At 53.1% G+C, this 22,687-nt stretch overlaps 7 protein-coding genes across 7 annotated transcripts; 3 read left to right on the top strand and 4 right to left on the bottom strand.

The window, feature by feature from the left end:
- Positions 1-39: 39 nt before the first annotated feature.
- On the top strand, positions 40-1,704 carry CTAM01_12515 (major facilitator superfamily transporter; the record flags this gene model as incomplete). Its single annotated transcript, XM_060528521.1, has 3 exons — positions 40-590; positions 650-1,619; positions 1,678-1,704. The coding sequence occupies 3 exons, from the start codon at positions 40-42 to the stop codon at positions 1,702-1,704; spliced, it is 1,548 nt and encodes a 515-aa protein (XP_060376796.1).
- A 990-nt stretch (positions 1,705-2,694) lies between these two features.
- Positions 2,695-3,113, bottom strand: CTAM01_12514 (40S ribosomal protein S21; the record flags this gene model as incomplete). The annotated part of the gene is made up of 2 exons (XM_060528520.1): positions 2,695-2,926; positions 3,082-3,113. The coding sequence occupies 2 exons, from the start codon at positions 3,111-3,113 to the stop codon at positions 2,695-2,697; spliced, it is 264 nt and encodes an 87-aa protein (XP_060376795.1).
- A 625-nt stretch (positions 3,114-3,738) lies between these two features.
- On the top strand, positions 3,739-6,549 carry CTAM01_12513 (AT hook domain-containing protein; the record flags this gene model as incomplete). Its single annotated transcript, XM_060528519.1, has 1 exon — positions 3,739-6,549. One exon carries the CDS (start codon positions 3,739-3,741, stop codon positions 6,547-6,549), a length of 2,811 nt encoding a protein of 936 aa, XP_060376794.1.
- Positions 6,550-6,942: 393 nt separating this feature from the next.
- CTAM01_12512 (NUDIX domain-containing protein) lies at positions 6,943-8,422 on the top strand (the record flags this gene model as incomplete). The annotated part of the gene is made up of 3 exons (XM_060528518.1): positions 6,943-7,238; positions 7,301-7,659; positions 7,740-8,422. 3 exons carry the CDS (start codon positions 6,943-6,945, stop codon positions 8,420-8,422), a joined length of 1,338 nt encoding a protein of 445 aa, XP_060376793.1.
- A 5,148-nt stretch (positions 8,423-13,570) lies between these two features.
- On the bottom strand, positions 13,571-14,263 carry CTAM01_12511 (uncharacterized protein; the record flags this gene model as incomplete). The annotated part of the gene is made up of 1 exon (XM_060528517.1): positions 13,571-14,263. The coding sequence occupies one exon, from the start codon at positions 14,261-14,263 to the stop codon at positions 13,571-13,573; it is 693 nt and encodes a 230-aa protein (XP_060376792.1).
- Positions 14,264-15,228: 965 nt separating this feature from the next.
- On the bottom strand, positions 15,229-18,087 carry CTAM01_12510 (uncharacterized protein; the record flags this gene model as incomplete). Its single annotated transcript, XM_060528516.1, has 8 exons — positions 15,229-15,314; positions 15,378-15,411; positions 15,474-15,892; positions 15,952-16,014; positions 16,092-16,431; positions 16,490-17,036; positions 17,101-17,407; positions 17,463-18,087. The coding sequence occupies 8 exons, from the start codon at positions 18,085-18,087 to the stop codon at positions 15,229-15,231; spliced, it is 2,421 nt and encodes an 806-aa protein (XP_060376791.1).
- Positions 18,088-19,167: 1,080 nt separating this feature from the next.
- CTAM01_12509 (uncharacterized protein) lies at positions 19,168-21,183 on the bottom strand (the record flags this gene model as incomplete). The annotated part of the gene is made up of 2 exons (XM_060528515.1): positions 19,168-19,964; positions 20,031-21,183. The coding sequence occupies 2 exons, from the start codon at positions 21,181-21,183 to the stop codon at positions 19,168-19,170; spliced, it is 1,950 nt and encodes a 649-aa protein (XP_060376790.1).
- Between the last annotated feature and the right edge of the window lie 1,504 nt (positions 21,184-22,687).

The raw sequence follows: 22,687 nt of genomic DNA, 5'->3' as shown, positions 1-22,687 counted from the left end.
AGTCTTTGTTTTCGAAGTTCCCCGCCTACATCGACAACAATGACCGAGAAAGTGTCCAAAGACATCAAGGTCGCCGAGGATGGCCTCGAGCCGACAAAGTCCTTCACGACGGGCGAGGTCGCGCACCTCGACGAGTCCGAGGCCTTTCTCCAGGAGAATAATATCACAGAAGAGTATCTCGCCGAGCTCGTCAACGACAAGGAGAAGAACCGTCGCCTGGTCCGCAAGATTGACCTCATGATCCTCCCTCTCCTGGCCGGCACCTACGTCTTGCAGTACATTGACAAGCAGGCGCTGTCCTACGCCGCCGTCTTTGATCTCTTTTCCAGCACGAGCGTTACGCAGACCGAGTACTCGTGGTTTGCGAGTATCTTTTACCTGGCCTACCTGGTTGCCGAGTACCCGTGGGTCTACATTGCGCAGAAGACGCGCATGGGCAAGGTCGTGGCGGGGTGTGTGCTGTCGTGGGGTTCCGTCTTGATGATCACGGCTGCGTGCTCCAACTTCCCGGGACTTGCTGCGTGCCGTTTCCTCCTTGGAGTCTTTGAGGCCCCTATCACAACGTGCTTCATGATGATGGTTTCCATGTGGTAAGTCTCGACATCTGGCCCCCTCGGTATGTCGACATTGTCCTAACGCGTGCACCAAGGTACGTGCGATCGGAACAGCCCATGCGAGCAGGACTCTTCTACTGCTGCAACGGTGTCGGCAGCATGCTCGGCGGCGTTCTTAGCTACGGCATCGGCCAAATCGACTCTTTCCCCGTCTGGAAGGCCGTCTTCCTCATCTGCGGCGGCATCACCGTTGTATGGGGCGGCCTGCTCCTCGTCTTCCTCCCAGACAGCATCTTGAGCGCCAAGAGATTCTCCCTCGAGGAGCGGGCCCTCCTCGTCGGCCGCGCGCGTCTCGCAAAGACGGGCGTCCTTAACAAGACCATCAAGTGGTACCAAGTCAAGGAGGCCTGCCTCGACCCCCAGGTCTGGCTGCTGACGCTCTTCGTCCTGCTCAACGAGGTCATCAACGGCGGCGTGGCCAACTTTGGCAAGCTCATCATCAAGGGGCTCGTCACTGACCCGCTGTTGACCACGGCGCTGGGAATCCCGCAGGGCGCCTTCCAGGTCTTTTGGATTCTCACGGGTGCTTACACCGCATCCAAGTTCCGTAACCAGCGCACGACCGTCATGGCGGTGTGGCTCATCCCCACCATTATCGGCTGCTGCATGATCTGGAAGCTGGATAGAACGCACTACAAGGTCGGCGTCCTGTTTGGCTACTACATGATTGGCTGCTACGTCGCCTCCCTGGTCCTGGCCCTGCAGATGCCGGCGACGAACCTCGGAGGATATACCAAGCGTATCACGGCCTCGGCCATTGTCTTCACGGCGTACTGCGTGGGTAACATTATTGGGCCTCATGCGTTTTTGGCCAAGGAGGCGCCGTTGTACGCGACTGGGTGCAAGCTTATCCTCGCGTGCTCGGCTTCGCAGGTGGCTATTGCTGTTGGGTTGCGGATGCTGCTCATTCGCCGCAACAAGCAGAGAGATGCTGCTGCGGCGGCTGCTGGTATCTCGCCTGATGCTGAGCACGATGATGAGGGAGTTGACTTGACTGACAAGGAGGTGAGTTTCCCGAGCTTCTGTGACCCGCAAGAGACTTTGATAACTAACATGTGGACAGAATCCCAACTTCCGTTATGTATTATAAGATGTTTTGGAGCGGGACCTATCCCAAAGATGACTATAGACAAGAATCTGTTTAGAGCGACAATTATGAGACCATGTTGATTCTGAGAATCGAAATTGAACTGTGAAGCATAGTAGAACGTAGCCCGAGATTGCCCACAGAAAGCCGGAGATGCGGCTGGGCAGCCGGCCGGGTGGCTGTATCTCCAGGCTGTGACTGTGGGTATCAGACACGGAAAACCCTCTAGGTAGATCGGAGCATCTATAGCTTTGTCATCCTTGATAGCTCGTCCCCTACTTATTTCGTCAGTGGAACCTGGACAATGTGACTCAATCATAGATCCTTAGGATGGGCGTCCGCTAAGTCGCAGCTATCGGATACAATACTAAGTCAGTCGTCTCTCTCAAGGCCACAGTGCACAGTCTCGGAGGGATTCGCAGCGGAAAACTTGGGGATGAAATCATATTCGTATTGACAGTCTGGCAGCTGCGCCTAGACGTGTGAGACCCGTATCTGTACCATGACGAACACCTTAACGGCCACGGCTTTTTCAAGGCCTGCATCAATCTGCGGCACGGAGGCTATCATAGTAGCCCCAGAATCCTCGACCATGGGAGACCATCAAGGGTGGCACGAGAATCCTTCGCTAGCCGGGGCGTGGGAGAGGAGCAAAGATATTGCATCGGGAGCGAAAGGGGTGAGGGCGAGTGGTCACTGGGGACTTTTGTGGTAGTTTGTCTTGATCTCGAACGCGGAAAATCTCATTTTGTTGGGTAGTCGTGAACCATTCCTATGCCATTTTCCTCTCCGCAGAGAGCCGGACGCCTCGAATTGGCGATATACCATGCAACCAACTCTAGATCCATGATGTCGACCGACCAGACCGAACGACTAGACCCTTTTGACAAGTCAGCCCAACCGTCCGACTGTTGTAAACAGCCCTTTTGCGAGCCGTACAATAAAACTCCCGACGTACCATCCTTCCCCCCCGAGGTCGCATCCTTTCAGCATTTAGCGCTGGCCGGACCAGACAGCCTTGACGAGGCCATCGCGCTGGGCCAGACGGTTGAAGGCATCGTCGCTCTCGCCCATCGCACGAACGAAACCGGAGAGGGCGTAGACGTGGTTCTCGCCGGGGACGGCGCGGCCGTTCTCGTCAACCTTGGCGACGGAGATCTGGACGGAGGCGTGGTCCTTGGCCTTGATGATGCGGTTGGTGGCGCTGCACTTGCGCGGAACGTAGCTATTCGACGAGGAAAAAACAAGAGGTTAGCATGGGACTCTCGATATCGAATTTTTGGTGTAGTCGCGCTTTTCCCGCGAAAGCTTCCTCCTCTCGATTTCGTCTCGCGCGGGCATTTCGTGGGATGGTTCGATATGGGGAGGGGGATTTCTCACAGATCGACGATCTCGCCCTTGTCGTTCTCCATTGCTGCGGCTTGCGTTCGGGGTTGACTAGAAGCAAGTAGGTGGTGGTTTGCGTGGATGTTGTCGTTCGCGGGGTCGAGATGCGGGAGAGCTGTGGTAGACTGACTGCCTTCTTTTTTCGAAATTTCGTGTGGGCGGGCCGAAGCGGCAGGAAAGGGTTGAGATCACGTGGATCTAGCGACGTCTGCTTACCTCATACTGAAGATAAGATAAGAAACTTGTCATCGCCAAAATGGAAAGAACGGTCTGTGCTTCGATGACCAGGGTGCTCCTTCTTACCCCTGCTGCAGATACCTTACGGTACGTACCCACAACCGTCTAGGCCTGGAACTCGGGCCCCTCCACTCCACGCTTCCTACTGCTGCTGCTGCGCGTTGGCGGGTGCTTTGTTGATGTTCAAAGTCGACGGCGTGAATTCCATCTAAACTGCCACCGCCACTCGAATACGCCCCTCTCTCCCTCCACCGGTCCGTCTGACTTCGCAAGGGAACAACTGATGCCTCCGTCATCTGTATAACACAAGCGATTGTTTTCTCTCGCCGGCACACCCACGAATCGTTCAATCTGCTGCGAGTCGCATCAAAAACATGCGCTTTGCGCATCACGACGGGTTCGCCGAGATTCACGATGGGGTCGCCGTTTCGAAGCACCCGTCATGACGCCTATAAACTCTCCTCTTCACCGATCTTGCCATCCCTTGACCAGATCAAGTCTCAATTCCCCAAGCAGCCACCCATACGAAGCCCCATAGCTGCCAATTCCACACCAACACATGCGAGCCATCACTTCGCCAATCCTTCGAGCTTCCTTCGCCGGGAAAAACCTGCGATTGACTTGACGACGCCATGTAGAGATGAACCTGCGCCACATCGACCACCAGAAGAGGAGGAGGTCACAGTGATATCCATTGCGAACGTACCCAGACCGAAACGCAAGAGGGGCGTCAAAGTTCTTGAGAAAAAGGCGTTCCAACCGCCTTCACCCTCCAAACCGATCAAAGATGCGTCTGCCAGTCCACCAGGGAAGAAGTATGCGAACCCCAAGAAACCAGCTGCAAAGTCTGAGAAAAAACCCAAGACTGCAAAGCCCAAGGCAGCAACAAAGAAGAGTGGTGTTCAGAGTCGCCACTTTGCGAAGCCCAAGTCTGAAGGCAAAGAGGATTCACCTTTACCACCAGCAGAAACAGAGCAGGATGCCAATGAGCCATTGGAGCTCGAGGCGGCATTAAGACGTCGTGTGGACTGGACACCGCCGCCAGCCGACAATGGCATGACTTCAGGATCGAAATCTTCCCAGGCCATCGACCTCCTATCCTCGACTGTGAAAAGCCCAGGGCGTGCCGCGTCGAAGGAAACGTTCGACAATCTTTTCGAAAAGTTTGGTCGGCCGGACGAGGAATTGAAGAGACCCTCGGCTGAGCCGTCCGATGGCGACAGACCGGTGTTGAAGAAGAGGAAGTTGATCGAGACAGTGCCCATCAACGAATCGTCAAAAATGGGGCCACCTCAGAAGGGGCCCTTGAAAGTAAAAGCACCGAGGAAGAAGCCACGTACAATCACCGAACTGGCCACGGCAGCCTATGCGGTTCCAGATGCTACAGAACAGGAGCAGCCGTCTGCGGCTCCAGTCGAGAGTGTCGAGGACGGAGAAGAGACTGCCAAACCTAAAGGAAAGAAGAGAACATCCAAAGCAAAGAAACCAAAAAAGGCTCCTCCACCTGAACCCATTCTGTTGTCACCAACTGCAGCCCTCAGACAAGCTGCGAAGCAAGATTACGTTTTCGGGACTTCGAGCCAGCTGGCACGTGAACACTCGCCTACTTTCCTCAAGGATCTCCAGTCTGCGCTGCAGGCATCAAATTCAAAGAGAGAAGATCATATTGTGACTCCGATCAACAGCGACGAAGTTGAACCAGAACTCAAGCAAAAGCTTTGGGACGTAGGCGCGAGAGATGAGGATGGCAGGCTGCTGGATTTGGAAGTCATCAATCTTGCCGACACTCCACAAACAGCACCGCACGTTGCAGATGGCCTCAATCCTTTTGGTTATGCTGGAATCGATCAAACAATGGCGGCCCCGCCACCTCATATGCCGTCAGATGTCTCTTTCCCGGATATCGAAGACCTCCTGGCAAGAGACATGGCAATCGACTTGCCGCCACATCCTATTGTTTCTACACAAGAGAAAGTAAATGCGCCATTACCGGCTCACATGTTGTCGGACATGTCCTTTCCAGATATTGACGATCTTCTGGGAAAAGAGACCGATCAGAATGGCAAGCCTCAGACTCAGAAACAAGCATTACCCTCTTCGCCGCCTCCTAGGTCAGTCGAAATCACATCTCAGTCTGTGGAAGTGCTGTTGGTCTCTTCTGGTTCTGGACCAAACCATGTGGAAAAAGCTAGCACTCTGCCACCACTGGAGTCACCGCCAGTACAAGCCTCTGAAGCGTCCAAGCCTGTAGCGACGGAGGATACGGCCCCAGAGATAGCGAAACCAGACTTTAGTCTCTACACTGACAACCAACTTGCGCGAGAGATTTCGTCATACGGATTCAAACCAGTCAAGCGAAGGCAAGCCATGCTTGCACTTCTAGACCAGTGCTGGGTGGGCAAGCAAAGGACTGCCCTTTCATCGCTTCCCACGAACCGCCCCATCACGACCACGTCCCAGGCGCAAGCTGCTGCCAAGTCACAGAAACCAGCAACCGCCGTTTCTCCCAAGAGGCCGCGTGGTCGTCCGCGGAAGACCAGCCTAGTTGAAGCTGAAGCTGAAGTTGAAATGCCTTCCAGTGAGCCGCCACCGTCCGCTCAGCCGCCACCACCTTCTCCCAAACGAGGCCGTGGTCGACCGAGGAAGAATGCCGAGTCGACGACAGCTACTCCCTCGACGGCCAGTAAGAAGGGCAAGTCGAAAGCAACGTCTGGCGCATCAAAAGAGCCGAAAACATCTAGGAAGGCGGCCTCGGCAGTGGCATCACCGCCTCGGAAGAAAACGAAAGTGACAAAGGTCATCGAGATCCCAGATTCGGAATCAGAAGGGCCGCTTTCCTTGTCACCATCGCCATGCTCTTCACCCGAGCCGACTTTCTCACCAGCCCCCGAGGAAGCTTCAGTGTCAATTGGCGACGATACAGAAATGTCACTCGCAGCGTCCCAAAGCCAGCGATCGGAAATCTTGTTCGCGCGTATCACTGAAGCTGTGACCTCGTCGCCTCCAACGACAGACCCCAAGAACCCGTCCTTCCACGAGATGATGCTAATGTATGATCCGATTGTGCTTGAAGATCTTGCTGGTTGGCTCAACACCGGACAGCTATCCCGGGTCGGGTATGACGGTGAAGTCTCGCCGACGGAAGTGAAGCAGTGGTGTGAGTCAAAGAGCGTTTGCTGTCTGTGGCGCGAGAGCTTGAGAGGAAAGGAGCGGAAGCGGTACTGATTCGGTGCCTATGTTATGCATTTACGATACCCATTGAATAGTCTTGCATTGGTTAGACACGGTCGTCACAATAAGCTTCCTGGTGTTGATTGAGATGATCCCTTGCGCCGTCTCGTCAACAACCTTCATAGCACATGATTATTCTTCATTCAAGATAAATTCGATTGAGAGACGTTGATGTTCGAAATGATATTCCCCGAATAAGATGACATGTGCGGTTAGGCCGCACTGTCTGGCGTCCTAAGTGTTGATGAGAGTTAGCAGCAGGGCGCGGTCACAGGGCGCACACCGAACCTCGGCAAAAACGTCAACCCCCGCCGGGTCGGTGATCTTTGTCCCAGACACCTCATGACCTTCGACTCGAGCTGATCGACTGTCACCACCAGGTTCTCAATGCCTTCGTTATCACCATTATCCTATCCAGGTAGACTCTCTTCATTAAGAAACTCATTGAAACAATCAATTCGATACCCAAGCTTCTCATTGCACTCATTTTCACGTTCGATTGCGACGCGCATTTCGAGCAGGGATCTCCAGCCAAACACGTCACTCATAGCAACGCCTGTTTCACGCACCGTCCGACAACAAGCGGGCGCATCAAATATCATCATCATGTCACAGCAACGTTCATCTTCTTCATCGCCGCCTAAGCGCGAAAGAGAGGTTATGGAGCCTCGGCCCAGTGCGAGGTGAGTTCCGCTCATAATTAGACATGCAGGCTCGGTGTCAGCTCACACAACCTGGCCCATAGCATCTTGCTCCTCTCACCGACAAACCAGGTCCTTCTGCTGCACCGGGTGAAGACGTCCACATCCTTCGCATCGGCACATGTATTCCCCGGCGGGAACCTCGATCCATTTCACGATGGAGAGATCCCGCCAAGTGATGCCCGTGAAAGGCATGAGGACGGCCACGCGTATCGGCTAGGTGCCATCCGTGAGTGCTTTGAGGAGACGGGCATCCTCCTCGCCACTCGGAAGGGCTCTGATGACAAGTCTACTCTCGTCAACGTTCCCACGGCGGAAAGAGAGAAGGCTCGCAAGCAGATTCATAGCGGCAAGTTGCGCTTTAGCGAATGGGTCGACAGCGTGGGCGGCGTTCCCGACGTTGGTAAGTAACAAACCATTACGTCAAGCGCTTTCATCGCAAGACGACGCAAAAGATTCAGTATCACTCACGCTTCCAAACAGGACGCCTCATTCCCTTCACCAGATGGGTGACGCCCACCAACGTGCCCAAACGCTTCACAACGCAAATGTACATTTACATGCTCCCGCACTCGGCCTCAACCGGCGCCGACGCCGCCGAGAACGAAATCATCGTGCCGACCCCGGACGGCGGCGTAGAGCACACGGCTGCCAAGTTCGACGACGCGTGGACCTGGCTCTACCGCGCCGACAAGGGCGAGATCATCCTCTTCCCGCCGCAGTATTACCTCCTGTACCTGGTCTCACAGTTCTGCAAGGCCGCGGCACCGTCCCCGGCGCCCGGCAAGGGCCATGGCGACGCGTACTTTGCGTCGCAGAGGCGGGGCCTGCTGGATTTCCTTCACAGAGCGCCTACCGCCGTTACCCAAGCGGGTCGGAAGCAGCCTTCGTCTGAGATTCCGTGGGCGCACAAGGTGATGAGCCCGCATAACTTGTTCATTCGCGAGGGGGATAATCGTATCGTGCTCGGGCTTGATAAGCCTGGTCCCGAGCTCAAGGGGTCGGGCCGCGGAGGCGATTGGGAGAGGGTTGTGTTGGTCAAGTTTACGAGGGACGGTCCGCGCAAGGTCGAGGTGAGGGGTCGCGAGGAGGTGTTGAGGGAGGAGAAGGAGGCGAAGAGGGCTAGGGAGGCGGAGGAGGAGAGCGAGGGGAGACATAAGCTTTGAAGCTGTGGTCGTCGTCGTCGTCGACGGTCGATGATCGTAGAGCCTAGAGGTACTAGTTAGTTGCTGAATGAGAAGCTGTTCCCTAACCTGGCTTCAGGATCGTGTGATTATGGTCTGACGCTGAACATGTCAGAAGAGAGAGACAACAACTCGTGGTGTTGCACCCGCATAGTCATCTCACTCTTCACCCAGGACTCTGGTCAGCGGTTTTTTTTTGGCATTCTACCACCACACACCACCGTTCAAAACCTTAAAAAAATGCTTTCAACGATGAGAAGAATGAGATCTGATGTATCCCAAATGGTCGACAGCAAAAGGGCATTAGTTATTGTGCAGAAAATAAGGCATCCAGGGACACCCGTTGCAGGAGTTCTCGAGTCAGGGCAGCGGTCACACCCTCCCCCTCCTCTGCCCTGCCAGGCGAACCACCTCTGCATAGCAAAATTAGTCTGAGAGAGAGTCGAAGGCGCCTGGATCTGGGGGATGCGATCCTCCCCGAGAACTCCTCGGCCCAAAGGGTGAGCCTCCTAGCAGAGCCTCACCCTCAAAGAGGTGGTTTGCTCCGAGCTCAAGGACACGCAACCCCACATACAGCAGTGCAGGCATCCTAGGAGCGTTGGAACCAAGGTGAACGCAGAATGATCCTGGTCTCCTAGCCTCTGGGGCCGCAGTGAATGCGGCCTTCATCCTGGCCATCCATCCTTCTTCTTCCCCCCTTATACCTATCAAGAAGGAGCCGGTATTACACCACCCTCCCCAACTTGGCCTGTTGATCGATCATTGGCTCAAGATACTATGATCTGATAGCATAACTCCGCTTAAGCCGTGCTTGTGAACAAGCTCGAGGTAAGCTCAAACCTAGTTTACTGGTGTCTCGCACAGAGATCTGCCAGTCGTGGGGAAGGTAGGACATGTGTTTCCCATGATGCTCATTCTTGGTTCATGTTCTCTCACACATCGAACCGATGTCAAGCCCGTCAGCAATGCTCCCCCACGCGATATACGCAATGTTTATGCGTAAACATCCTTCACCTTCGACTGGTCTCGTACCCGAACATGAGGCTCTGGCCTCGGAGACCGCGAGAGTCTGTCACCGCTTAAACTTGCATCGCGCACGCGCTGGCGCTGGCGCCCTCCCCTTCATCCTTGATCCTCGTCCGTCTATCGTCACTTCGTGGTCGCCAAAGAAACGCCATACGGCCATTATCTTGTGGCTTTCTCCCCCCTCTTCATACGTGGCATCGGGAACGACTATCTCCCCGGATGGCTTCGGTCTCGTGGACGCAGATCATACCATCATGACGTTGAGTCCTGCCGTTTTCTTCAATGATTTGATCACAGTTCCGTTCGGCTGTTAATTCGAGACGGTAAGCCAAGCAGACATTCTCCCCAGAAGCAGTGCCGACCCTAGTTTGCGCCCAATCGTATATCATGGATCGCATATTGGATCTTTGGCCAGCTGTTCGTCCCGCATTGTCACACCGGTTCTTTCGATCGAATCTAGGCCTTTGGAATCAAACATCTAAAACCAGTCTTTCAACCGGGGCCATTGGTCTTTTCGTGTATTCTGCTGTCTTTGGCATCTGAAGTAACCATATCCCTGCACAAGGTAGGTGAGGTAACTGTCACTCTTCATCGCAGATCATCGGCTCGCCGATGTCGAGTTCGCACTTGCCGAGCCAACACCAAGTTCACCTACTTTACTTACCTCACCCACCTCCGCAAGCTGCACTGCATGGTAACACGTTCCTTCGACCAGCCTGTCCGAGGGAAACTCGTGTCGTACAGAGTTGACCTTATAGGGATAATACTCAGCAACGGGTAGTGGCTCGCAGGCTGGTACCACATCGTACCAGACGCCCTGTATGTGCCCTTGAAAATTGATGGGAAAGAAAACCATGGCAGGAAGAGTAAAAGCACATAATTATCCTGGAGAACCCCTCTTTCTTGCATGGATGTGACTTCTTGATTGGAAGGTTCGGAATCGTTGTTGGTGCGGCTGCAGGAAACATGCATGTCGGCCATAGAAGCAACAGCGGATCTATGCTGGATTAGTATATCCTGCCGGGGCATGGCATTTGGTCAAGATGAGGAAGAGGGAGAGAGAGAAAGAGAGTGCAGATGGATGGGGACCAGGGATTTTAGCGCTAAACTGCTGTGCAAGGAAGGTCGAAGGGCTGATACTATGGTGTCGTTGCAGGGATAGTCAGTCACCTTTCCCGTCTTCCCTTACCCGAGTTCCGTTGTTTTCATGTTCCCATGAGCCGATCGATTATCCGTGGCACCTACGCCTATCGCAGCTTCATCCGAAGGGTGGGAGAGGGCTGGTAAGATGTATCGATGAGCCAATCAGGACTCCGGCACCGAGAGAAGGATTCGACTTTTCGAGGTATAGAAGGACAGCCTTCAAGCTACGACATATACGCAGAGCCGCAAAGCTCACAGGATCTCGAGCGGTGTGGTTGGACAATCTTATGGATCCATCCCTCTCCCGTACGGACCGTCTGGCGGTTTGCGGCGGGTGGAACGGCATGTGGAGGAGGTCGCTTGCGGGCTTGAGGGTCTCAGGTGCGGCCGCGGGAGGGGGTGAACTAGCATCTATACCCTCCGAGAGTGGAACGTAACGCGTGCTTTGTGGAGGGAGCAGATGACCGGGTCCATAGATTAGGAATTGGCTCGTAAGCTATGCCATGCTGCCCGATGAACTGCATGAAAATGAGTATCAAATCAGATCCAAAAGAGACAAGAGTGACCCATCTGTCTTGGAGATGCTGCTCGGAAAGTGAAGTTATAAATACCGGAGATGTCTCCCATCTCGACAGGCATAGTTTCACTGCAAACCATACCAAACTACCCGAAGCTGGGCTTCTTGAAACGTACAAACTTCCAATCTCATTCAAAATACTTCGCAAGTTCCGTGGCCGAGCCACCACCCAAATCTGATACCAGCTCTTGATTCACCCTTCTTTCATCATGCCTGAGTATGCTCCTCCATGATATATTGAGACAACTTGACACGCTTTGACAGAATATCAACTAAACTAATGATAGGGGATCCGAACAAACCCCGCTTGGTGACTACATCAACACCACCAGCGTGACTGATTACATTGCCATGGGAGGTGCGAAAAAGTGAGCACGACAGGTTGGAGGTTCCGTGGCGAGCTCCCAGCATGGACCTAACTGAGATCAGGAAGTAGGGAAACAATGTGGAATTTTCTGATACCCTCTTGTTTTGGAGTTGGAACATGTCACTCTATTCTGTCTGCCCTTGAGATTGAGATCTGCTAGTCATGGGCAAGGGACTATGAGATATCGAAGAGATGACCGCGGAGCGGATGATATCGCTCAGTAATCCAGCCATAGTAATTACTATTTTTTACACCGAATTCATGACTCAAGGCCCAAGCGCACATGCTCAGTGATGCCAACTCGGAGTGTGATGAATTATCCGTCGACTTTAGTCGTTCATTACCACATGCATGGCTTCTGTTGCACCATCTCATGCAATTTTCAGGTGTCCAAGGAGGTTGCATACGTGTCTCTGAGAGTAGGGTCCCTGACATGCGTTAGACTCAAAGTGAGGACGGAGGGAGCAAGTGGATAAGACTCGGACGAGGTAGCTGACAGGGAGGTCAGAAGAAGGAGGAGTACTGGATGATACCCTAGAAAGCAGTGAAAAGAGGCGAGAGCCTGATAATACTGTGTAGTCGTGAAAGACATTAGCCGAAGAGCGTCTGCACCCGAGCCGTCTACCGCCCGTCCTCGTGCCGGCCCATGGCGCCTATCATGTACTAGGCGGGACGAAGGGGGTGGGGGAAGCTGCAGAATAGCCAACCGCCGCAGGGATGATGGTAGAGTGATGGGAACATGGAGCGGCGCGCCAACTCATGGAGACAGTAGCAGAGCCTCAAGGACCGGGGTCTGGGACGTTGTGGTTGGCTACGTACCCCCGTGTAGCTGGCGGTTGGAGGCGGCAGAACGGGGCCGGTCGTGCTCGGCGGTTTGGGCTTGTTCCGGCCGCAGAAGAGTGGAGTTGAGCGACGGGAGGAGGTTGTGTTTCCGTGGGGTTGTATCACACACGAAGCTTGAAGATGACCAGCTGATCAGCGATTAGGAATTAGTTCGTAAGCCATCTTGTAGATCAAATGAGAGACCAGAAGCTTTGGAGAGAACTTGAGAGGCCTTGGTCTTTCGGGGCGGAAGATGCAAATTCTAGCAATTATAAATACCCGCCAAAGTCCCACGAGGGAGCGGATAGTACTAGAGAGAAGAGCAAAGAAAAATACGATCCGAGACCAGTACCCTAGCCATAATCTACTACTTGAGTGACATACTTTTGAACAAAGGTCAAACTGCTGGCCACACATCATCAAGGTCTGAACATTACCCTCCACACTACAGAGGAGTCTGTTAGAGACTCGAGAGTCAAAATGCCCAGCTCGCAAGTTCATCTTCAAAAATATACTTACTGCTAAGTGGCTTACATGAAACAAAGCACACCTGCACCCCCCAAGCCTTCACCAGCTCCTCAGTTGGATATCTTCATTCAGAACACTGATTCAGTCCAAGACCGACTGTATGCGGCTTCAGCGGCGGCATCAAAGGGGAAGGGAGGCAAGAAGAATTAGCTATCATAGGTGTTAGACGCAGAGAGTATCGAGGCAAGGAGATTCATTACGGGCGAAATGTAGGATAAGGGAGAAGATTCATTGACGCTTGCTTTGTCGTAGTGTTACTCGGCGAAATCCAATGGTAGTATTTTGTACCCTTGAACCCTAGAAAGAAAAGGGATCTCGGTAGACATGATCTTTGCGCCGCTGTAATAAGCAACTGACATTCTGAAAGCCATTCCTCAATTTCAATAGACCTGCTTGCCGCCAGTATTTGTGGTATGGCCTCGTCTCCTTCACCCCTACCAATATGCTTCTGATTAGGCCTCCGGCTTACTCTCACCTAACTACCTAGGCAAGAGAAATGACGAGGAAACCTGGGTCTTGCTTTTTGATCTCATTGGTTTCGATACGATGGAAAGGGGCCTTCATTCGTTATCTAAGCCAGGAAACCAGCGGTGCCCGCGATTCCGAGTTCCTTCATCTTCTGCTCGAGGGCCCCCTGAAGCTCCGCCTGGGCTGCCTTCTGCGCCTCCTAAAAGTCCTTGGCGTCGTCCAAACCCATCTCGGTGTCACTGTCTTCATCCACGTGCGCTCCATCCCAGTCGGCCTTCTCACGTCGGATGATCTTGCCCATCATCTTCTTGCGCTGCTCATCGGTGAAGTCGGCAAAGATCTCCTCGGGCTCGTCGCAGAGCTTCTCGTTGCGGAACCTGTCGATGGCGAGAGCAGTCGTAGTCTCGTCCTCGTACTTCTCGATCGGGTGTTGTTGGTAGCGGGAGAACTTGACGGCGATTCTTCGACCCTCGTAAAGGGCCGTCAGGACCTTGGCAGCGACGGTGGGCTTCATCTCTTTCTTGGCGGCAATGATCCAATCCGTTTCCTTGGCGGCAAGAAGAAGGAGACCCGAGATGGTCTCGGTAATGTGGGCTTTGTGAGATGAAAGTCTGTCGGCGTTCATGAAGACCTGGGCAATGGCTCTGTCGATGGCCTTCTTCTCTAAATTGGGGGAGACGGCGCGAAGAGCAGTCTTGAAGGCCATGCCCTCGTTCATATCCTCGAGGATCTTGAGCTCCTCTCCGGCTGCGTTCTGGTACATCTGGAAGCCTGGGCCGGAAGGAAGCACCTTCTTCAAGGTCCTGGGCTTGGGCTTGTTTTTCTGCTTGTTCTCCTGGTCGCCTGAGCTATCAACAGCTGGCTGAATGACGGGCAACTGCGACTGAGACATCGTGAAGCTTTGTGTGAAGTTAGAGATCTGATAGTTAGAAGAGATGGAATCACTCAACTTAAATTGTCAAGAGACGAGAGAACGTGATTGTGTCAGATGAGAATTCGGACGAGATCCAGAGATGGGAAAAAGTGCAGAAGTGGATGACAAGTCGTGATGATGAGTGTGGATAAAAAGGGTATCGAAGAAAGGTCTGCTGTGGTTGTAGTAGTGAAAATTTGAGATAGTAAGGTTGGGTAGGTTGAGAATCATGAAAAACAGCCGCCCTCGGTGAAGGTCGGTGAGAGTGAAGTATCACCATAGAGTGCAGGTGCGCGTCAACAAACCACCTCGCGTCTCACCGCCCGCCACGCGCCAGCAGTGAGAGAAAGATGTGATTCACTTCACCTTTTTGACCCACCCCTTTCACTCTCGCTCCTTCCCTTCACCTCCTGACGCCCGCGTGACCTACTTCATTATGAAAAGGTCCTCGTTCTTCCATCAGGGCGGCCGGGTGGCTGAGAGGTGAGTCTCTTGGCTATCTGTCTAACAGAAATCGATACTCCCCAGTTCGATTCTCGGTCGTCGCGCAAAAACTACCGAAACCACTGGACGTATTTAAGACAGAGTGACATTTGACCAAAGTGCGACCTTTGGCAGTGGTTTCTTGTGCCCAAAGCCTCAGATGCTGCGGGCGTTTGAGATCCGGTTTCGGTACTACGTGCCTGATAAATATTTGGAAACACCCTCTGGTCAATTGACCATCAATCTTTTTTTGTAATTCTCATTGGAACTTATGTTGTGTTGTTTCCTCTGCCATTATAGTTATGGTCGAACGTCGGCTATGTTAATCAATAGCACTACACAGAGAAGGGCGACTAGTGTGACATGGTCAAATAGATTGTCACCATAACGGCTTGAGCTATAGTAAGTAATAAGATAACGTAGATCAAGACAATGAAGCTTGACTTCGTGTGAGATCTAGCTTAACCGCCGCCACCACCACATCCACCACCACCGCCGCATCCTCCACCCGAACCCATGCCCACTATTCCCGCTCCAGGAGCGCAGCCTGTCGATTGAGAGACGTCAGAGCTTGTAATGAAGAAGGCGACGAGAATGAAGAAATACTTACCGCCGAGTTGGCGACTTGCTCCAGACCAGTACCCCTGAGATCAGACCACCATATTAGACACTCAACTTGAGAGATGCATGAAAATAAACGACTTACAGCCATATTTGTACAACCACCAGGGCCGCCACATCCCCCAGCAGCGATATCGTTCGAGCCGCATAGTCCCTGAGCGCAGTCGGCCCAAGACCCATGAAGGACACCAGGGTTCCCAGCAGGATAGACCCCTCCAATGAGGTACGCGGGATAGTTGTAGGGACTATCTCTATGGTGCGTCTTGCCCCAGTTGTTGTAGAACTCCTCTTTCGGTGGCAGCGTCCTTCCTCGCTTTGCTGCGCGCTTCTTTGCTCGCTCGTAGGCGTCGTCGAGACGCATCCTCCAAGCTACGCGGAGCTGGCGATGCGCTATGTTGTGAGTAGCGGATCCGTCTGTGCGAACGGAGTTGTGGGCAGAGATGTGGACCGAGTTGGATGGGGTGCAGACCTGCGAGGCTGTTGCTTTGTCGAAACTGTCGATGGCTGGAGGTAGGGGTGTCAGTATCTTGGACCTTGCGCAGGGGTGCTGTTCATTGAAATACCTTTTTGTGGCTTGCTTTTGCCAAAGACGGAGGAGCTGTCGATTGTGATCTTTGCGCGTACAGCTGTTCAGCATCGTTAGCAAGAGTTCTTGATTATAAAACGGGGTGGATCAAGCCACTCCGAGGAGCATTGAACAGACCTTCGCAGTACCAGCATGTGCATTCCGAGTAGACCTCGTTGAACTTCTCCAAGTAAGTCTTGCTAGTCAACTCGAACGAGTTGGACAGCTGGTCTTCGTCGATCTTGTCATTATGGTCAATGAACTTGGCCTCCTTGCTGGTACTCATGGCGGTGTTGTATGTTGAAAACTTGTAGTACGCTCTCGGGGCCAACTGGTGAGTATGCCAGGCAAGGTCCACATCCAGCGTAGGTACCGTAAAAGACATGGGATACTCGGTCATGATGAGCATGAAGCGTTGGTACTTCTGAAGAAGCCGATCCATGGTACCTCTCGCACTGGGGCTGTGTAGCCAGTCGATCTGCAAAGAACTCTTGTTAGCACTCTCAGGGGCTGGGAGGATCAGTCAGGATACTGACGTTGAACATCTTGCCAATAAACACCCCCTGTCGCATCGTCGCTCCAACAAGGTCGAGCGCGAAGATGGACGCATTTTCCCAGTACCTCGACATCATCTTGCGGCTCTGAAAGCGTTCCGTTCGTGTGATTACTCTCCCGCCTGACCCGTCTCTCTTGTCATAAGGGGCTGGTCTTGTCCCTTGTATTCTCGCAAAGGCGTCGTCATCAGCCAGTGCAGCAGAGACCAGGTCTCGTACATCCTTCATCGTTGGCGTCTTTGCTTGACCGGGACTGATGAGTCGTAGCAGCTGCGCGGAAATCCCCTGCCCAATCAGTCTGTTGGGGTACGTGACATCCTTGAGATTTGCCTCGGTGGCCACCGGCATGCCGACCTTTGGGTCTAGGATGGTGCTCGGGAGAGTGACACCTTCGTTGAGATAGAGCTCCGCGTCACTGATCATCTTGGCAACGCAGAGTAGACGATGCGTGATGACGGTATTGCAGCCTGCTGTGCATAGTTGAGCGAAGTCGCCATCGCCGTATCCTTTTCCAACCAAACCTGGCCGCCTTTGACAAAAAGGTCAGCAAACTCCACGAGGGCGAATGGAATCTCGTCTATCATTGAACGTACTCTTGACCCTTGTACATCTCTGGTAAGCCGCAAGTGCTCCAAGGCACAAGAGTAATCTGTTTGCATGCAGGGCATTCGATTTCCTTGTCCAGTGCTTCGTCGAGGTTGTTCCACGCTCGCCCTGTTGCCTTTTCCCAGTTCGACTTGGCCACATCGGAAACCTCGTAGTTGAACTTGGAGTCAATGACTTGATTGACCTGGGCCCACGGCATTCCCGTCGTCCAGAAATCGCGGAGATTCCAGCGCATAGTGTCCTCCAGAAACGCTCTGGGATTCAGCATGTGCGCATGGAACATTATCAGGACATCTGATCACGGTTAGATGTTTGCCAAACCTTCGGCAGACTCAAATGCACCAATTACCTAGTGGTGGAAGATTATTCACTGTCCAGGGAAAGTCCTCGCCCCCGTCAGGAAAGTTCAAGTACTTGTCGGAACACGTCTCGAAATCCTTCATCTCTGCTTCACGCAAGCGACCTCCCGAGAGCGTCTTCCACCAAGTCTGATACCGATCCGCCGCCCGCGCCAGATAGACCGCCCACCTCTTTTCGCGCAGCGCTGACAGCACTTCCTTCACTCGCTCCTCACCTCCCTTGCTGGAACCTTCATCGCCATCCCTAGGGCCGGCTCGCGAATCCCACAAGTCCCATAGACCATCGCTGTACCCGACATCCTCCTTCAGCGTCTCAATGGCATAAAGAAGCTTCAGGTGCGCGAGGCAGGAGTCCACGTCCGGATCTCTCTGGGTGCCTAGCCGTAGTGAGTTGAAGGCGCTGGTAAGATTGGCGACATCCTGCTCGGTGTGAGGCCTCTTCCCATTGGGCCCGCCGTTTGCTTCGAATGGTGGTGGCTGATCCTCGAAGGGCGGAGGCTCGTCCGGTGCGGTGCCGTAGGCGGGAGGAGGTGTTGCTGGGCGGTCTGCCTTGGCCTTTTCTTCCTCAGCCTCCTTCTCCTTGGCCTTGGAGGACCTCTTGAAAAAGGAGGGCATCGCGAGGTTGGCGGTCTCCCTCTCTTGCTCGGAGGCGATGGAGTGGCGATCAGATCAGGGGTGAGCGTGGGGGAATGCGGGGTAGAACTCGTCGACTTTCTTGCCAGGCTAAATGCTTGATCTTACGTCTACGGTCTGGAGGACCATGCCATTGTATAGTTGGGCTCCTATTATGCAAATTCGAGATGAAGGTAGTAGTTTTGGACTTGAGCAAGCTTTATCTCCTTGGGCTTTTGTGAGACTCCAGGCCACGTCATGCGAGGTTCCCGTCCTCTTTGCCTTATGATCAACCGCCGATTCAGCCCCGGAATCGCTTCATTCCAGGGCGACTAGGCAGACTGGGTAAAACAGACACCAATTGCTGTGCATCGATACGAGCGCATTTTTACAACAGCAGCTAGCGCCGGGCGGCTGGGACGCCCCCAAAGCTTCGAACGGCACGTGGGCGGTTGCACAACGATCTAGTCGGGCGAAGGCGCCCCTCCACAATTGCCTTCATAACCCAATGAGGGCAAGGATTTGCGCCATGTTGGAAAGCTTGAGTTGGACAAGCGAGAACCGGCTGGATGAGATGGGCGACAATGATCAAGGCTCTCCAGTAAAGACTCAATCCATAGTGGCGGAAAAGGTTTATTTGTCAAATCCTACCCGCCCGTGTTGGCAACGCTTAAGACTAGGGCGACTGCAACGCTTGTGCATATTGTAGATGAGCTTGCCCTATTTGCCCAAGCTTTCTGACCACGCATTCTGTCCTTGGCAACCTATTGCGAAGGCTTGGCCTTGTTAGACAAGAGACAAAAGCAGCTGATTGTGTCAGACCGATGTTCTAGAAGCAAGAGTCTGCGACTTGGCGTTGGTACTCTATCCGTGCTTACATTGACAAGGGTTCGGGAAACAGCACAAATAACAGGGGGTTCCAACGGCTCAAGTATTGGAGCACATTGGGAAGCAGCTTTTCCACATCTGATTGAACATCTGAAGTATTGAATTGTGGTTTCGTGGGCGGAAGAATAATATTCGGGATGATTTCCATACAGGCTCATAGCCTCAGTTATGAGAATCCCTACAGGCGCATTGTCATCATTTGTGTCCAGCCCAGAACCTCAAGAAAGCCTCCGTCTTGTTTTTTGGTGGCGATAAAGCCTCCGGGTTGCGGTCTTCCTCTTTCAAAACTTGGCCATCGTTTCCAACGTTGGTGACAGCGTTTTGCTGCTTACCCAGATAGAAATTGGTCTGGAAGAGCGCAGCAATAAGGGGAACGAATGCGAGAGCTAAAGCTGGCACCAGGCAGTAGTACAAGGTGCGACGGTACGCCTCGATAGCGCCCTGTCTCATCGGGTCATCGAAGGCGTACTTGGTGCGAATAGTGCGGACGCTACCGAACAGGGTTTTGACGTCCTTGTCAGTCGCAGTTGCGGGGAGGTATTCGCGCAAGAGCTTGGGCATCTTGTCAGCCCAGATGACAGCAACAATGGCACTGCCGATGGAGCTGCCAATCTTTGACCATAGGGAAAGCAAGGCGATGGCTAGCGCAACGTCTTGGTGCGGCACGGAAGCCTGAGATGCAACACGAGAGCCGACGACCGAGAACGCACCGCCAGCACCGACCATGATCAGTGAGATGACCATCGGGGCGGTGGAGTTGGTGGCTCGAGGGCCATCGATCATGATGCCTATCCCGATGATCTTGATGCAGAGGCCGAAAATCTGCAGCATCTTGTAACGGTGAGTCCACCGCTGAAGCAGACCTGCGACCATGCCAAAGATGCAGAGCGCAAGTGTTAGCGTGTTGTTGTAGTACACCCAATCTTGCGAGGACCAAGGCTTCGCAATATAGACGTAAGACGACCAGTACAATCCGCGCATGTTGCCAGCCACTGAGTGATGTTGTTAGCAAAATGAACATAATTGATCTCCAAAAGGGACTGGCGGCTGGTACTTACACATATAGAGAGAGTCGATGACAATGGCCATCAAGAATGTCTTGTTCATGACCAGTCTACGAGGTGCGCTTGGTACCTTGGCCCACTTGATCTCATAAACCACATACGCAATGAGCAAGATGCCTCCCACTACCATCATGGCAATGAGCGACTGATTTCTCCAACCATGTTCGGCATAGGTCTTGAGACTGAATGGCAAGAGCAGCAAACTCCAGCCGAAGCCCAAGAGTATCAGACCAAGCGCATCGATCTCGACCAAGTTGCGCTTGAGGCCTTCCATCCAAGTGCCAGCAGGGTCAGCGGCTGGAGCCACAATAGCACCACGCGGTCCATCATACCCCTTCTCATCAGCCATCTCTCTCGCAGCACGCCGCGCCGCATTCGAAGAGGCGAGGTTGACGATGCCGTCCTTTTTCGCCTTCCTGTCGAGGTACAATAGCGTTGCGATCGCAGGGCCGAGAGCGGCGGGCATGATGATGGCAAACATGCCATACCCCCATCTCCATTGATTCCGAGCTTGCATAGCGTCAACGATCTTGCCGGCGAACCAGGTGTTGATGATAAAGGGGGCCGAGAGCAAAGAGCTGACGAAGCCACGCCATTCCAAGGGGGTAAGGTCAGCGACGATGATATCGTTGGTGAGGTCGAGGCCGGAAGAACCGATGGAGACGAAGACTTCGCCCACGACGTAGGCTGAGATTGATGTGCTCGAGGCGGCGATAACGTATCCAATGACGTAGAAAAGCAGAGTGACGATGTAAGTGTACGGGCGTGATGTGATGTCAGAAATCTTGGCAATGAAGGGCTTCGAGACAGCCGAGATAATGCTCGTGGCGATCGAGAGGGTCGATAGTACGGATGAGTGCTGTTTGTAGTAGGACGAGGCGTCGATGCTGTAGTAGGAGGTTGTCGAGCTATCAAGGGAGTAGGCCAAGGCGCAGACGAGGACGGAAAGTCCGACGAGGTAGAGGGAGATGCGGTTCTGTTTGGCTTCGCGGTAGACTGCCTCCATGCGAGTGACACCTTGGGATTGTAGGATCTCCCCGACAGAAGAAATTTGAGGCTCTTCACGATCTGTTGAGGGGGAGATTGTGCCATCTTTGGGGATGTGGACGTCGTCTGACAAGACGCCCGACTCTTTGGTGTTACTCATATTGAGGATTCGCGAATCGCAGCACGCGATCTGGGCTGGATGAATGAGAGATGAAGGTCTGTTCGGATGAGCACTGAGGGAGTACTAGATTTTGTGGCAAGAGTCATTGGGGGTATATGTACTTATATGTAGTCTCGTATGAGCTAGCAACCGTCCTTAGATGGACTTCACTACGATACCTGCCGTGCTGCTCCGGCTAGCTGTATGACTTGGCACTTTGGGCAAAATAAAAATCTGGCCCAAAACTAGAGAATTCGCAGCCGCCGTTGAACAGGGGAGGCAGGGATCATCGGGACCCACGATGCTGGTGGTGTGTCTAACTCGAGATTCTTCGGAACTATGTACTTACGGATCTGGTCACAAATGCACGAAAATTCGTGGTAGACTGTAGTGAGCCTCGAAGGAGCAGCGCTAAAGAGGCCCTGTCTTTTGCCAAATCTAATCAGATGGATCCGATCATCTTATCTTTTCCCATCGTAGGTAAGTAAACTCGCTCGGCGGAGAGGAGCCTGGTGCGGAACTCCGGGACTAACATTGAGCTAGCCCAGCGAACGAACGAATCACAAAGGACCGTAGAAAAACTTGACAAAGTGAATGTACCACCGGCGGGATGATGCAGAACATTTCCACTTGGTGGCCGGTGATCTTGGTAAGGCAATGGTCCGTCACCATGGGCTCGGTCACCTTCCATAGCCTGATTTGTGTTCCTTTCAAGTGGTCAGTCGTCCACGCCATGCCCTGGCTTGAGCGAATGGCAACCAGGGGAATCAAGTCTTTCAAGAGGCAAAACGTGGCGAGACAAGGCCATATTCCCATTTCATTTCCGATTCAGTCCACTCTTCTTATTCTTCCTGGATCTCAGTAAGCAACCATTTGCCACGTAAGTCACCGCGGAGAAGTCATCATCAATGCATCTACTTGTATTGCCCAGGTGACTGGTGTGGCCGTGGGATGAAGAGTTTTGCCCAATTCGTTCAATGTACAAGGAATCCCGCAGGATCGCACAATTGAATCGAGACTCAAGAAGTTGTTAGCTGCTAACTTGAAGCGCGCGGAAAACAAAATTCAACCAACAGTTGCAACTTTTTTACCGAGGAAGTTGTAATCAAAAGTTCCTTTGATCTGGGCAAACTCGCTATTTACCTCTCTACGTTGAAGAAGTCGATAAAATTTTGAGTCTGATTTATGAGCTCTTCCCACCGATTACACAAAACTTAGCTCGTTTCCGTATCCTGTAGTTTTGGGTGCTGCTTTGAAATATCAGAATCATCATTGTAAAAGGCCCGCTCACCCTCCGCTTTCACCGGTTTGGGGACATTGACGACCGAGTCCTCCATGCGGGTCCGATGCTTATCGATAAGCCCGAATTTCGCTCCATTGCTCTTTCACTCAAGTTTGCCATGGTGAAGTCGATCGATCCATGTACGGCCATCGAACTCAAGGCATGGTCGAGGAGTTTCTTTAGGACATCTGCAAAAGCGAGAGCCCTGTTGTGCGTGTCATT

This window comes from Colletotrichum tamarilloi (assembly GCF_030869305.1).
Source record: "Colletotrichum tamarilloi strain Tom-12 chromosome Unknown Scaffold_78.1, whole genome shotgun sequence".
Classification (NCBI taxonomy): domain Eukaryota; kingdom Fungi; phylum Ascomycota; class Sordariomycetes; order Glomerellales; family Glomerellaceae; genus Colletotrichum; species Colletotrichum tamarilloi.
This window is presented reverse-complemented; position numbering and strand designations above follow the sequence as displayed.